This window comes from Anolis sagrei, chromosome 3 (genome assembly GCF_037176765.1).
Source record: "Anolis sagrei isolate rAnoSag1 chromosome 3, rAnoSag1.mat, whole genome shotgun sequence".
Lineage (NCBI taxonomy): Eukaryota > Metazoa > Chordata > Lepidosauria > Squamata > Dactyloidae > Anolis > Anolis sagrei.
Window position 1 is genome coordinate 5,273,839 of NC_090023.1, and position 16,828 is coordinate 5,290,666.

Here is a 16,828-nt window from a genome sequence, read left to right on the forward strand (position 1 = left end):
TAAAATAATGGAAATGCAATAAATAACAGTAATAATAGAGTAAACTAATAAGTGCAATAATAAAGTAAAATAATAAATGTAATCATAATCACAAATGGTGTAAAATAATAAATGTAATAATAATAATAATAGGGTAAAATACTGTAAATGTAATAATAGGTTGATGTAGGTTTTTTCGGGCTATATGGCCATGTTCTAGAGGCATTCTCTCCTGACGTTTTGCCTTCATCTATGGCAAGCATCCTCAGAGGTAGTGAGTATGTTTGCCATAGATGCAGGCGAAACGTCAGGAGAGAATGCCTCTAGAACATGGCCATATAGCCCGAAAAAACCTACAACAACCCAGTGATTCTGGCCATGAAAGCCTTCGACAATCCAGTGTAATAATAATAAAGAGAGTAAAATAATACATGAAATAAAAATAATACTATTAACAGAGTAAAATAATAAATAACCTTGACTCGAGTATAAGCCGAGGGGAGCTTTTTCAGCCTAAAAAAGGGGCTGAAAAACTAGGCTTCTACTCGAGTATATACAGTACATACAATCAAAGCTTAAGCCAACCAAGCACTGGGCATTCCTTACCTAGGGTCAGAAGGTTCTCTGTGGCATTGATATAGGCAACAGAGGTAAACTGCTCAAAGTCCTCTTCTTTTGCCTGTAGAAACGATAAAGAGAAGTCAAAAACTGCAGCCTGAATGCTGAATGCAGCCACCGCTGGGTACAATAATTTTTTTGTCTCAATGCTCCTAAAATTGTCTTAAAATTATGAAAATAAATGAGTCCCACATTGACTTTGGAGGGCCAATCTCCCCCTCCGCACCCCAAATGCCACCCCCAATGTCTGTTACTTTGAATGGGGAGGCTAGTGCTTGTTGGGCCATTTAGATGGTCACCATCCCAGCTAATCTTCTTGGTGCTGCTACAACTTAGAATCATAGAATCATAGAATCAAAGAGTTGGAAGAGACCTCATGGGCCATCCAGTCCAACCCCCTGCCAAGAAGCAGGATTATTGCATTCAAATCACCCCTGACAGATGGCCATCCAGCCTCTGTTTCAAAGCTTCCAAAGAAGGAGCCTCCACCACACTCCGGGGCAGAGAGTTCCACTGCTGAACGGCTCTCACGGTCAGGAAGTTCTTCCTCATGTTCAGATGGAATCTCCTCTCATCTGATACCCAAAAAGGCCAATCCATCCATAAAACGTGAGCCCTCACCGAAGTAAAATTCCGGTTGCTGATGTCCACTGAGCATAGATCTGTAGGGCTTTTCACATAATGGAGTTGAATCTGGAAATAAAAAAGACAGAAGAAGGACTGGGGTGTACATATGGCAAAGTGGGTAAGGCATTCTTGACATTGCTCCCTCCTGCTGTAATGAAGTTTTCTTCAACTTTCTAGCATGGCAATACCAGAGGCTGTCCACGTTTGCAGGCACAAAAGTGGACCAAAACCCTCTGCGTTGCATACATCTAAACAGATGAAAAACAAATCCCTATTGCTCTGTATACAAGTGTTGTTGGGGGAAGCAACCTTCTCAAGCTTCCGCTATATCAGCATTTCTCAACCTGGGGGTCGGGACCCCTGGGGGGGTCATGAGGGAGTGTCAGAGGGGTCGCCAAAGACCATCAGAAAACACAGTATTTTCTGTTGGTCATAAGGGTTCTGTGTGGGGAGTTTTGGCCCAATTCTATCGTTGGTGGGGTCTAGAATACTCTGATTGTAGATGAACTATAAATCCCAGCAACTACAACACCCAAATGACAAGGTCTCCCAAACTTCACATTTGGGCATATGGAGTATTTGTGCCAAGTTTGGTTCAGATTCATCACTGTTTGAGTCCACAGAGCTCTTTGGATGTATTTGAACTACAACTCCCAAACTCAAGGCAATGCCCACCAAACCCTTCCAGCATTTTCTGTTGGTCATGGGAGTTCTGTGCGACGGGTTCGGTTCAGTTCCATCATTGGTGGAGTTCAGAATGTTCTTTGATTGTAGGTGAACTATAAATACCAGCAACTACAACCCCCAAATGACAAAATCAACCCCTCCAACCCCACCCGTATTCAAATTTGGGCATATCAGGGATTTGTGCCAAATTTTGAACAGTGAATGAAAATACATCCTGCATATCAGATATTTATGGTAGCAAAATGAGTTATGAAATAGCAACAAAAATAATGTTATGGTTGGGGGTCACCACAACATGAGGAACTGTATTAAGGGGTCACGGCATCAGGAAGGTTGAGAACCACTGCTCTATATGATATTTGTCTGTTTTATTAATGTGTCATTTTAAACCTCAGATATATGTCTTATTTGATTTGCAGTTTCCTTATCTCTACATACCTAAAGCAGTGGGAGGGGCTGCCTGTCACGTGACTAATTCAGTGACAGTTTAGAATATTCAGTAGGCATGTGTGATCCATGGTTCTAAACTGCTTTGCTTCTAAAGTGTTTCTAAAGCTGGTGCTTTGATTCTAAAGTGTTTCTAAAGCTGGTGCTTTGCTTCTGAAGTGTTTCTAAAGCTTTGCTTCTAAAGTGTTTCTAAAGCTGGGGCTTTGATTCTAAAGTGTTTCTAAAGCTGGTGCTTTGCTTCTAAAGTGTTTCTAAAGTTGGTACTTTGATTCTAAAGTGTTTCCAAAGCTGGGGCTTTGCTTCTAAAGTGTTTCTAAAGCTGGCGCTTTGCTTCTAAAATGTTTCTAAAGCTGGGGCTTTGCTTCTAAAGTGTTTCGAAAGCTGGGGCTTTGCTTCTAAAGTGTTTCCAAAGCTGGGGCTTTGCTTCTAAAGTGTTTCTAAAGCTCCAGCTTTGCTTCTAAAGTATTTCCAAAGCTGGAGCTTTGCTTCTAAAGTGTTTCTAAAGCTGGGGCTTTGCTTCTAAAGTGTTTCCAAAGCTGGGGCTTTGCTTCTAAAGTATTTCTAAAGCTGGGGCTTTGCTTCTAAAGTATTTCTAAAGCTGGGGCTTTGCTTCTAAAGTGTTTCTAAAGCTGGGGCTTTGCTTCTAAAGTATTTCCAAAGCTGGAGCTTTGCTTCTAAAGTGTTTCCAAAACTGGGGCTTTGCTTCTAAAGTGTTTCCAAAGCTGGGGCTTTGCTTCTAAAGTGTTTCTAAAGGTGGTGCTTTGCTTCTAAAGTGTTCCTAAAGCTGGGGCTTTGCTTCTAAAGTGTTGCTAAAGCTGGTGCTTTGCTTCTAAAGTGTTTCTAAAGCTGATGCTTTGCTTCTAAAGTGTTTCCAAAACTTGTACTTTGCTTCTAAAATGTTTCTAAAGCTGGTGCTTTGCTTCTAAAGTGTTTCTAAAGCTGGTGCTAAAGTGTTTCTAAAGCTGGTGCTTTGCTTCTAAAGTGTTTCTAAAGCTGGGGCTTTGCTTTTAAAGTGTTTCTAAAGCTGGTGTTTTGCTTCTAAAGTGTTTCTAAAGCTGGGGCTTTGCTTTTAAAGTGTTTCTAAAGCTGGTGCTTTGCTTCTAAAGTGTTTCTAAAGCTGGGGCTTTGCTTCTAAAGTGTTTCTAAAGCTGGGGCTTTGCTTTTAAAGTGTTTCTAAAGCTGGTGCTTTGCTTCTAAAGTGTTTCTAAAGCTGGGGCTTTGCTTCTAAAGTGTTTCTAAAGCTGGGGCTTTGCTTCTAAAGTGTTTCTAAAGCTGGGGCTTTGCTTCTAAACAAGCTTTGTTGAAGGATTAGTGTTTCTAAAGCTGGGGCTTTGCTTCTAAAGTGTTTCCAAAGCTGGTGCTTTGATTCTAAAGCGTTTTGAAAGCTGGGGCTATGCTTCTAAAGTGTTTCTAAAGCCGGGGCTTTGCTTCTAAAGTTCTGGTGGTGAAAATTTCAGAGCTCTAACAAAACTTTCAAAATTTCATTATTATGTCGTTAATGGCGATTTTTATGACAAAACCAATTAGGAACTGCCATTTATAATGAAATTTTGCAAGTTTTGTTAGAGTTCTGAAATTTTCACCACCAGAACTTTAGAAACACTTTAGAAGCAAAGCACCAGCACCCCCTAGCTTTTTAAGTAGTTTAGAACCATGAGTCGCACATGCCTAATGTTCAGGTCTAAACAGGATGACAGCTAGGGAATGTCTGTTGATGAATGACTGTTAGAGAAATGTGCTGAGTTTTTTCAATGAGCTTGAGTATAGAAATCAGAGTGCAGAAACTCACATTAGGAAGTTAGGAACTATTGAGGCTTGTGTTTTATTTGAAAGTAAACTCTTATTAAAGAGAGCTGTAGAAAGCAACAAAGTTTATGAAGAAACCCTTGAGAAGAAATGTGCCTGTATCTTTAAATACATGGAGTTATTAGTAAACAAAGCTTATTATCTTCAAAAGAAGTCTGCTTGTCCCATTGTCTGCTGAAAGCATCAAACAGAAACAAAATATCTACATGTCCAGCGACCATCCATTACCAAATAAACCCTGCTACCCCGATTAGGTTGTGATCCTATCCGTTCATGATCTATACCCCGATGGTCAGTTATCCAAATAGGTCATGATCCATTATCCCCGATAAATGTTGATGCTTCTTCATTTACTGCACCAACATGGACAGATTAGAAAGAGTGAAGCTTTCCCAACACAGGTAAGTATTTAACTCCATAACCTGGTTCTATTGGGACATGAGATGGGGCACATTTGTGCCCAGAATATCTATCCAAACACATCTCTCCCTATGAACCACTTGAGATTCTCTGAGGAGGCCCAGCTCTCGATCCCACCTGCTTCACAAGCATTTTGGCGGGGATGAGAGACAGGGCCTTCTCTGTGGTGGTCCCTCAGCTGTGGAACTCACTGCCTAGGGATATCAGATCGACCCCCTCCCTCCTGAGCTTTCGAAAAAGAGTGAAAACCTGGCTCTTTGTGCAAGCGTTTGGAACCACAGCATGACCAGAAAAACTCAAATCGGAAAATGAACTAGGAACGGCTAAGACGATTTAACGGTTGAGGATTTGAACAAGAAGACATAGTTTTTTATCATTTTTATTATTCATTGCTTTTATGGTGTTTAAATGTATCGTTATGTTTTTGCTTTTTATTGATGTATGTATTTTTATATATGGCATCTAATTGTTGCCGACTTGTACGCCGCCCTGAGTTGCCTTCGGGCTGATATGGGCGGGATACAAATGTTGTAAATAAATAAATAAATTTAGTTTCCTTCAGTTCTCCCCTACAATCCATCACCCAGTTGCTTTGTGTGAGTGAGTGCACCCCCAGCCCCACTGAAAAATTTGTGGAGCCAGTGCAATTTCTGACGCAATAATAATTCCACATTGTGGGTGCCACTACACTGAAGGTCCTGTTCTAAAAGACATAGAGAGCTGGCCGCAGATGTACACGGAATCACCAAATGCAATGCTGTGATGACATCAAGGATGAAATGTGTTTATGAGGGAGATTGCTCAGGGATCCCTTGCTCTCAAGGCGATGCACTCACCAGTTGGGTGCGGTCTAGGGTTTTCTCATTGAGATGCTGGAGGTCTCCTCTCAGTACTTCTCCCTCTTGCCATTTGATCTGGGTGGATCTTCTGCCAAAGAGCAATTTGATCCTGGTTTCCTCTGCTGTCCGGCGCGCCACCTGCCAGTGACCCACTCCTAAAATAATGAATGCAAAAACCAACACAGTTGGCATTAGGGAATAAAAATACTGTCAGCTTGTCCCACTGGGCTCTCATTTGCCCAACCCTGAGACAAGGATGGGAAAAGGACCAAGAACTGGATAAGGCACACAGTGCAACTTGAAGGAAAACTAACAGCTCAGCCAGAATGCCTCAAAGGTTGAGAGCTTCCCATTCTTTGTTGTTGTTGTTGTTTTGTTCAGTCGCTTCTGACTCTTCATGACCTCCTGGACCAGCCCACGACAGAGCTCCCTGTTGGCCGTGGCCACTCCCAGCTCCTTCAAGGTCAACCTGGTCCCTTCTAGGATACCATTCATCCATCCTGTCCTTGGTCGGACCCTCTTCCTTTTTCCTTCCTTTTTCCCCAGCATCATTTTCTTATTCAAGCTTTCCTGTCTTCTCATGATGTGGCCAAAGGACTTCATCTTTGTCAGAATAGCGCTAGTAGCCTGCATAGAGTCTCAGCCCCTTTTATTCTTGGTGTGATAAAAACTCAAAAAAGCCCTGAAAATGAGAGGTCTGTGTCTGAAGGCCACGTTCCTTAAAGGCAGTTTGCTAGGGAAGGAAGGAAGGTCACAAACAGATCTGAGCTCAGAGGATGAAAATGAAAGTCTAAGTGGACAGACTAATGAGCAGTTAGATAGGAGATTTACGTTCAGTCAACATAGGGCTTCTCAGGACAGTGTACGAAGGTCAAGATAATTTTTAGCGAAAAAGTCCTTATCAGTTTCCCAGAGGAGAAGGCATGATTTTATCTCTATATTAACTAGACCAGCAGATGGGCCGTTAGCCCAGGTAATGTTGGTGTTGAGTATAGATCCATGGTTAAGTCGGCCCCTCTTCCTTTTGCCTTCCACTTTCCCCAGCATAATTGTCTTCTCTAGGCTTTCCTGTCTCCTCATGATGTGGCCAAAGTACTTCAACTTTGTCTCTAGTATCTTTCCCTCCAGTGAGCAGTCGGGCTTTATTTCCTGGAGGATGGACTGGTTGGATCTTCTCGCAGTCCAAGGCACTCTCAGCACTTTCCTCTAACACCACAGCACAAAAGCATCGATCTTCCTTCGCTCAGCCTTCCCTAAGGTCCAGCTCTCACATTCGTAGGTGACTACAGGGAATACCATAGCTTTGACTAGGCGGATCTTTGTTGCCAGTCTGATGTCTCTACTCTTTACTATTTTATCGAGACTGGACATTGCTCTCCTCCCAAGAAGGAAGCGTCTTCTGATTTCCTGGCCACAGTCTGCATCTGCAGTCATCTTTGCAACTAGAAATACAAAGTCTGTCACGGCCTCCACGGTTTCTCCCTCTATTTTCCAGTTGTCAATAATTCTTGTTGCCATAATCTTGTTTTTTAATATATATTCTGCAATAAACTGCTTTGCTATTTTACCTTGGAGTGTGTGAAGTACAGAGGTGGTTCCCAGCCTTGGAGTGCATTCAGTAAATGCAAGATCCGTTTGGCTGGGATAATCAATGGAAAAATCAGAAGAAATAACAGAATCCTATTACCCAGGGGTTTGCTATGACTGAGAAATGAAACCTCGTTCCACAGCAGTTCAAATGGTTTGTGGGTTTATTTATTTATTTATCATGTCAGGAGCAACCAGACTGTTGTATTACATTTTTAACAAAACAAACAAACAGACAGACAGACAAAACACAAAGTTTGCAAGCTTGGTAGTTGATTAAATGTCCTTTGACCAGTATCTGGCCACTTGGAGTGCCTCTGGTGTTGAACAGTAATGGCACGATCATCAGCATAGATGAAGCTCTCTGTCCCTTCTGGCAGTGGCTGGTCATTTGTGTAGATGTTGAACATTGATGGAGCAAGCACGCTCCCCTGAGGCAGGCCATTCTTCTGTTTCCGCCATCTGCTTCTCTGGCCCTGAAACTCAACAAAGAAGCTCCTGTTTTGTAGCAGGTTTCCTATGAGGCGGGTGAGGTGGTGGTCCAGTTTGTGAACCCAGGAGCAGCTGGGCATACAAGCCTATATAACAAGCATGGGCAAACTTCGGCCCTCCCTCCAGGTGGTTTTGGACTTCAACTCTCCCAACTCTAACAGCCTACCTGGAGGGCCAAAGTTTTCCCATGCCTACTTCATAAGGATGATTCTGTGGAGCTCTTCAGTTCTGACTAAAGAATGCTATGTTTGAGGACAAACAGATTACCAGAATCCCCAATACTAACCGACTCATATAGGATATATGATCCTTGAAAGAAGCACTGCTGAAGCTTATTTATTGATTTATTTACCACATGTATACTCTGTCCTTTTTAACCCCAGAGCAGACTTACAATAGGCAAGATTCAATGCCTTATCAAACAGACAATAAAATAAACATATACAGTAAAATAATAAAAAATGATAAAAATATTAAAACCAATTAATTAAAAACCACACAATCCACTGCCAGCAAGAACTGGGGGAAGAGAGGCAATGAGTTGCAACGACTATTGTGCTTCATGTCATATTACAGAGCTCCTATCAGCAAAGAGGTAGAATACATCACCTTCCTCATATCTTGGCCGCAAAAGATTTCTAGCCGGGAAGCAGTTGGTTGGGAAAGGGTCCCCATCGTCCAGTTTATATACTCCCTTGGTAGCCATCTTGTCATTCCGTCCCTTCAAGAGAACAAATAAATCAAATAAGGCATCATTTCCTCCAACAGCAAAAGCAGGATGGATAAATCAAAGTCAATTCCTGCAACTCACTATACAAACACTAACAAACAACAGATACTCCAGTTCAGAAATACAATTTAGATCTACAAAAGGACACTTTGCATACCTTTGACAAGAATCACAATGTAAATGCAATTACAATTCTAAAATTCAAGCTGTACAAAAAACATATACCCATGTTAACATTTCAAGATAATAACAGAACAGTCTGCGATGTTTCTAGAGGGAGAGGGAAAATGGGGTGAGTGGGATTGGCGATTCCCAAAATCTAATTTTAGAAGTGCATTAATAATAATAATAATAATACTAATAATAATAATAACTAGCTGTCCCCTGCCAGGCGTTGCTGTGGCCCAGCCTGTTGATCTGGAAAATAAAGTAATGAGAAAGTGTTGGTTTCTAATATATGTAATTTCTTTCTGCTTGTGAGTAAACAGTATTTCTTGCTGTTTCTTTGCCAGTGTAGATGTGGAGATTGTCTGGTTTGCCTTCTCCAGAACATGCAACATATCATTGTCCTTCTTTGGGGTCCCCTTTCAAATCTTTGATACTGCATCTGTCATATACATATATGTGTGTGTGTGAATGGCTGAATGACCCTTTGTCAGGAGGGCTTTGATTATGTTTTCTTGCCCTAGTGAAGGGAGTTGGACTGGGTGGCCTTAAGGCAGCATTTCTCAACCTGGGAAGTCAAGAACCAGGGGGGAGGGTCACTAGGGGGGTGTCAGAAGCATCACCAAAGACCACGAGAAAACACAGTATTTTCTGACGGTCATGGGGGTTCCATGTGGGATGTTTGGCCCAATTCCATCGTTCGTGGGGTTCGGAATGCCCCTTGATTGTAGGTGAACTATAAATCCCAGTAACTACAACTCCCAAATGTCAATGTCTATTTCCCCCAAACTCCATCTATGTTCATATTTGGCCACATGGAATATTTGTGCCGAGTTTAGTCCAGATCCATCATTGTTTGAGTTCACAGTGCTCTCTAGATGTAGGTGAACTACAACTCCCAAAACTAAAGGTCAATGTCCACCAAACCCTTCTAGTGTTTTCTGTTGGTCAGGGGAGTCCTGTGTGCCAAGTTTGGTTCAATTCCATCATTGGTGGAGTTCAGAGTGCTCTTTGATTGTAGGTGAACTATAAATCCCAGCAACTACAACTCCCAAATGACAAAATTGTAATTTTTTGAGTGATGGTCACTCCTTGTGTTGTGAGATGTTTTGTTGCCAAATTTGGTGTGATTTCATTCATTTGTTCTTTTGTTTTTAAGGTACTCATTATGCACAGAGCATTTATATATAGATAGATAACAACAACAATAATAATTGAAAAACTTTATTTATATTCCACTCTTCTCCCCAAAGGGGTTCAGGGTGGATTCCAAACTTAAAGGCAAATGTATTGTTGAAGGCTTCCATGGCTGGAATCATTGGGTTGTTGTAGGTTTTTTGGACTATATGGTCATATTCTAGAAGCATTCTCTCCTGACGTTTCGCCTGCATCTATGGCAGGCATCTTCAGAGGTTGATTTGCACTCCTTGTCTGGGTTTATTTATCCAACAAGATCTGGTTTGACTCATGAAGAGAAACCCAATGCTTGGCCAGGCAGCATGGCCTCTATGACACCACACAAAGGATGCTTTCCCATCATGCCTTGCACTCTTGGGGCTAGGCTGGGCACAGCACACAGCAGCATGGGGCCTCGGCAGTGAAGGGACATCTGCAATGCGAGTGACGTATGGCGACGTGAGGGTCACAATCAAGCTGCAGCCATGCCATAAAATCTCGCAGCGATGCCTAGAGGAAGCAACCATGGCGCCACCTTCACGGTGCATGAGCTCCGGGAAGAAAGTAAGAAAGGGGCAGGGGGTGTAATGCAAGGGGGATCATCACACCATTGGGAGCCAGTATATGGGCATCGCTAAATGGGTCTTAGGAAGCATTTCAAACATTTTGTCATTTATCGATTGCACTACATAACACGATTTTTGTTCCCGATTTATACATGTAATTTCCCAATTGGTTCTATCATAAAAACATGGGAAAAGTCTATTAAACTGCCAAAACTTTGTTCTTGTGGGAGGGACATCCTGCATTATGTTTTGTTCTAGTTTGCTAATGCTGTGAGTTTTCCAGGATGTATGGCCGTGTTCCAGTAGCAGTCTCTCCTGGCGTTTCGCCCACATCTATGGCATGGTATTCCCTGTAGTAACCTAAGGATGTGAGAGCTGGACCTTAGGGAAGGCTGAGCGAAGGAAGATCGATGCTTTTGAGCTGTGGTGTTGGAGGAAAGTTCTGAGAGTGCCTTGGACTGCGAGAAGATCCAACCAGTCCATCCTCCAGGAAATAAAGCCCGGCTGCTCACTGGAGGGAAAGATACTAGAGACAAAGTTGACGTACTTTGGCCACATCATGAGGAGACAGGAAAGCTTGGAGAAGACAATGATGCTGGGGAAAGTGGAAGGCAAAAGGAAGAGGAGCCGACCAAGGGCAAGATGGATGGATGGCATCCTTGAAGTGACTGGACTGACCTTGAAGGAGCTGGGGGTGGTGACGGCCTACAGGGAGCTCTGGCGTGGGCTGGTCCATGAGGTCACGAAGAGTCAGAGGCGACTGAACGAATGAACAACAACAACATTTTAATAAATCAAACGCAGAAATAATCCTTTGAATGTGCTCTTTAACTACCACTAGTCACTTTTCCACATAATCACCAGACAATTGGATACATTTCTGCCAACGATGAACAAGTTTTCTGAAGCTGTCACAGAAGAAGTCGACACTCTGTTTCCGCAACCAGCGTCTCACAGTTCACTCAACGTCTTCATCAGAATCATAACAATGTCCCCGCAGATCTTCTTTCATTATCGGGAACAGATGGAAGTCAGACGGTGCTAAAACTGGACTGTATGGAGGATGCCGTGCGGTGGTGAGATCCAGTCTCTGAAGTTCTGCTGTGTACCCAGCGTGCACAGATCTTCCGATAGCCAAGCAAAGCAATAATGTGACCCACATATTCTTGCGAAATGCTGATTATGCTTGCAATTTCTCTCTGAGTGATACGACAATTGTCCTGAATCAATCTCTCAACCTTTTGCTTGTGAAACTCGGTGGTTGCTGTCACAGGACGTCCAACTCTTTGTTTGTCACACAAGTCAGATGTTCCCACCTCAACATCTTTCTCGCTCAATGACACACAGTACTCACATCAACACAATCGCCATAAACAGCTTGCATTCTCTGATGAATCTCCTTTGGGGTGACACCTTCTGCTGTCAAGAATTCAATGACTGCACTTTGCTTAAGTCACATTGACCGACTGTCTGCGCAGGGTTCCATACTTTGCACTTTAACAACACAACCGTTCAATGCTAAGGCTTCTCGCCAAAATGGAACTGTAGAGGAGAGTCTACTGAACAAGCCAGTACCTGCCGGATACCAGTACTGCCATCTGTTGAGGAGTTACATAGGTGGAGGCATTACTTTTCATTCAACCCTTGTATATCTGTGGAATGATGGTGGGAGAAAGAACTCTTGTCTGCTTGAGGCAGGTGTGAATGTTGCAACTGGCCACCTTGATTAGCATCAAATGGCCTTGTAGCTTCATAGCCTGGATGATTGCTGCTTATTTTGTTAATTTATTGACCTCTTGAGCGTCTGCTCAAAGGCACAAAGGTAATAACGAAATGAGCTACATGAATCAGCTTCAAAGTCTAAAGCGGTACTTATCTTTATTGTGATAATTTACACTATATACAGGAGCTCTATAATTCACATCCATACTTTGCATTCCAGCCAAGGTCAACAAATTAACAGAATCCTTTGTTGGGAGATGTTAGCTGGCTCTGACTGATTCTTGTCCGGCATTCCCCCAATTCTTGTTTGGCGTTCCAGTCCAACCCCTTCTGCCTTCATGCAGAAAAAATGCAATCCAAGCCCTCCCCACAGATGGCCATCCAGCTTCATAGACATCAACAAGTTCATGGAAAAACAGCAATAGAATTATAGGATCCTAGAGCTGGAAGGGACCTCTAAAGGCCATCCAGTCCAACCCCATTCTACCTTCACATAGGAAAAGCACAGTCAAAGCACCCCTGACAGATGATCATCCAGCCTTTGTTTAAAAGCCTCCACCACACTCCAAAGCAGAGAGCTGTTGAACAATTGTTACCGTCAGGAAGTTTTTCCTAATGTTCAGGTGGAATCTCCTTTGCTGTCATTTGGGCCGATTGCTCTTCTGACCCATTCTGACCCCATTCTGCCAGGAAGAAAGACACAATCCATGCCCTCCTATCCAGCTTCATTTTTAAATCTCCAGAGATGTTTTTGTAGTAGACCACAAGCTGAACATGAGCCAAACAGTCTGATGCGGCAGCCAAAAAAATAAATAAATAAATGTGTTCCTATTATTTATTATTTATTTACAGTATTTATATTCCGCCCTTCTCACCCCGCAGGGGACTCAGGATGGATCACAATGTACATATACATGGCAAACATTTAATGCCATAGACACACAACACATATAGACAGACAAACAGAGGCTATTTAACATTCCAGCTTTTTCATGAGGGTATTCTGGCCACTAGGGGAGCTATCACTTCACTGTCCATTTGTGACTGATGAACTACTTCCTCATTCTTTGCATGCTTGCTGGAGATTTTTATGGCATCGTAAATTAGCTTCCCCACATAAGCAGTACCTAAATTTCCTACTTGACAGATGCAACTGTCTTTCGGGCTGTAAAGGTCGACAGCAAGCTACCCAAATTGTTCAGAAGCTCACTCCGACCCAGGCTGGCTTTGAACTCATGACCTTTTGGTCAGTAGTGATCTTAATGCAGCTGACTCCCAGCCAGCTGTGCCACAGTCCCGGTGAATCAACAGTTTAGTGTTCAGGTCATGGGAAGCCATAAACCCACTCTCTTCTGCTTTGGTCAGACCTCTCCTGGAATAATAGTCCTGTTGCAACTCAGAGTAGGCTTCACCTTGCTTCCAAACACCACCACACAAGAGCTGTAGTTTTATAGTTTATTGAGGAAAAAATCCAAGTCATAAGAAAGAATAAGCATTGCAAAGTTCCAAAGATTAAGGTTAAATGCAGGATACAGTTCCAAAGATCTTCAGGTAAAAGCAGGAGACATAATCCTATTGGCAAAGTTCAAGCCAGAGTCCCAGGTACAAGCAAGAAAACATTTGCTCCAAGAATCACAATGCAAGAAATCCAAAGCATACTGCTTTCCAGGCTAAGGTTATTCCATGAAGCTTTCAGGCTAATAAGCAACGTTGAACTGACGCTTTCACAGAGTTTCCAGGAGGCCTAAATACCTTCCCAACATCAAAACATTAGGCTCTCAGCATCATAAAAGCATTGCGATGACCTTGCATCGAGCTAGCGTCCCGTCTGCTTGCCAGACGCGAACTGCGCCTGACCCAGAGATCAAGGCGAGCTTCTCAGGTCAAATCCTTATCTACAGTTTCAGTATCATTGTGGGAAGGCACCTGCTCGCTATTTCCTTCGTTAAAATTCCTTTCTGGTGAAAACAGCTGTGTTGACATTGTCTGTGAGAGCCTCGGAAGCAGGCTCAGAGATTTGAGGCACAGACAAAGAGCCAGGAAGCTGAAACCCAACAGGAATCTGAATCCCATCATCCTCATTGTCAGAAACTACCTCAGCCACAACATGTCCTGTGTCCAGTTCTGGGCAGAACAATTCAAGGGTGTCTAAAGGAGGGAGACCAAAATGGCAAATGATCAAGAAACTATGAATCACTATGAGAAACAGCTAAGGGAGCTTGATATGATCAGCCTGGAGAACGAAAACAATGCCTATGTTTAAACATTTCTAAGGATGTCACATTGAGAAGTGGAAAGCTTGTTTCCCTTTATCTGTATTTCCTTGTTAGTGCATTTGTCCTCTTTAGAGCGGCAGTGTACTCTTTTCTCATTAGGGTCCAATTAATTGCTTACTCGATTTTTGTTCTTTTAAAAGAGGAAGGATTCCAAACTACTTAAAGCAAAATTAATTGGAGGAGCCACCTTTTAATTGGGAAAAAGGGATTGTGCCTCTGGACAACCAAGGAGGACTAAGTAATTCAAGAAGCACATTGCAAGGATAGCTGTTCTGACAGCTGAAACACTCTAGTTGCCAAATACTGCTACGGAAAACAGGTCAAGGAGATATACAGATTGCTATCATCATCTTCATCATTATCATCATCATCATCTATCTCCTATCTATATAAATAAAAATGTAATGTGCGTTTGTGGGATTAACAGAACTCAAAAACCACTGGACGAATTGACACCAAATTTGGACACAAGACACCTAACAACCTAATATACATCCTTCACTCAAAAAATTGATTTTGTCATTTGGGAGTTGTAGTTGCTGGGATTTATAGTTCACCTAAAATCAAAGAGCATTCTGAACTCCACCAACAATGGAATTGAACCCAACTTGGCACACAGTTCTCCCACGACCAACAGAAAATACTGGAAGGGTTTGGTGAGCAGTGTCCTTTCCTTTTGGAGTTGTAGTTCACCTACATCCAGAGATCACTGTAGACTCAAACAATGATTGATCTGGACAAAACTTGGCACTGATACTGAAAATGCCCAAATATGAACACAGAAAATAGAATCTTGACATTCGGGAGTTGTAGTTGCTGGGATTTATAGTTCACCTACAAGGTCATGTGGCCAGCATAACTGCATGGAGCATTGTTACCTTCCCACAGAAGCGGTATCTATTGATCTACCAACATTTGCATTTTTTTCAAACTGCTAGATTGGCAGAAGCTGGGCCTAACAGGGGGAGTTCACCCTGCTTCCTGGATTCAAACCACCAACCTTTCAGTCAGCAAGTCCAGCAGCTCAGCAGTTTAACCCGCTGCGCTATGTGTATATTGTATATATATGTGTGTGTGTGTGTATACATTTGTGTGTGTTTATATGTGTGTGCGTGTGCATATACTTTAAAATGTGTGTGCGTATATATGTGTATGTGTGTTTGTATGTATATATATGTGTGTGTTTATATAAATGTGTGTATACGTATATTAAAAGTGTATATATTTATATGTGTATGTATATATATGTGTGTATTTATGTGTGTGTATACTTTAAAATGTGTGTATATATATTTATGTGTGTGTATATATATAAATATGTGCATATGTACCAGTATATTAAAAGTGTGTATATACATGTATGTGTGTTTGTGTGTATATGTGTGTGTGTATATATACTTTAAAATGTGTGTGTGTTTGTGTATGTATGTATATATATTTGTGTGTGTGTATACATACTTTAAAATGTGTGTATATATATATGTGTGTGTGTATATATATGTGTGCATATGTATATTAAAAGTGTGTATATACGTGTATATATATATGGGTGTGTATGTGTATATATATGTGTGTGTGTATGTATATACATTGTGTGTGTATATATATGTGTGCGTGTATATTAAAAGTGTGTATATATTTATGTGTGTGTGTATATATATATGTGTGTGTGTATATATATGTGTATATACTTTAAAATGTGTGCATATATATTTATGTATGTGTGTTGTTGTTGTTCAGTCGTCTCCGACTCTTCGTGACCTCATGGACCAGCCCACGCCAGAGCTCCCTGTCGGCTGTCACCACCCCCAGCTCCTTCAAGGTCAGTCCAGTGTGTATATATATAAATGTGTATGTATGTTTGTGTGTATATATATATGGGTGTGTGTATGTATATACATTGTGTGTGTATATATATATGTGTGCGTGTGTGTGTGTGTGTATATATGTGTATATACTTTAAAATGTGTGCATATGTAAAGTGTGTATATACGTGTGTGTGTTTGTGTGTATATATATGTGTGCGTGTGTATATACTTAAAATGTGTGTGTGTTTGTGTATGTGTGTGTGTATATATGTGTATATACTTTAAAATGTGTGCATATGTAAAGTGTGTATATACGTGTGTGTGTTTGTGTGTATATATATGGGTGTGTATGTGTGTTTGTGTGTATATATGTGTGTGTATGTATATACCTTGTGTGTATATATGTGTGCGTGTGTATATACTTTAAAATGTGTGTGTGTTTGTGTATGTGTATATATGTGTTTGTGTATATGTATATTAAAAGTGTGTGTATATATATATGTGTGTGTGTGTGTTCAAAAAGTGGGATAGATATAAATAACAAAGGATGCAGAGCAGGCCTGGGCCAACCTGGGTCCTCCTTTCATGTGTTTTGGACTTCAACTCCCACAATTCCTCACAGCAGGTAGGGAGTTGGGGTCCAAAACACCTGGAGGGAGTTTTGACCCTTCTCTTCCTTCCTGTTTTCCTTTACCTGTACTTCTTTCCCTCCTGGAGAGCCAGCTCTCCTCCTCCTTCTCCTGCTGCTTCCTTCCCGGCCTCTCCAGGTCCAACTCCAGCCTGCCCCGTAACCATAGCAACGCCTCTCCCCCTTCCTCCTCCTCCTGGGGACTACAACTCCCGCCGTCCTTTGCGCGCGCCCTTCCCAGCCAATCAGCGGCGA

General features: G+C 41.9%; 1 protein-coding gene across 1 annotated transcript in view; it reads right to left on the reverse strand.

Moving 5' to 3' along the window:
* Positions 1-16,727, reverse strand: part of XRRA1 (X-ray radiation resistance associated 1) — a 51,402-nt gene extending 34,675 nt beyond the window's left edge. Inside the window, exons 1-5 of the mRNA XM_060767160.2 lie at positions 16,640-16,727; positions 8,112-8,223; positions 5,421-5,578; positions 1,219-1,290; positions 586-658 (exon numbers count right to left, since the gene is read on the reverse strand). Coding sequence (XP_060623143.2) covers positions 586-658; positions 1,219-1,290; positions 5,421-5,578; positions 8,112-8,208 — 400 coding nt within the window. The 5' untranslated portion in view covers positions 8,209-8,223; positions 16,640-16,727. The remainder of the gene's footprint in view (positions 1-585; positions 659-1,218; positions 1,291-5,420; positions 5,579-8,111; positions 8,224-16,639) is intronic.
* Between the last annotated feature and the right edge of the window lie 101 nt (positions 16,728-16,828).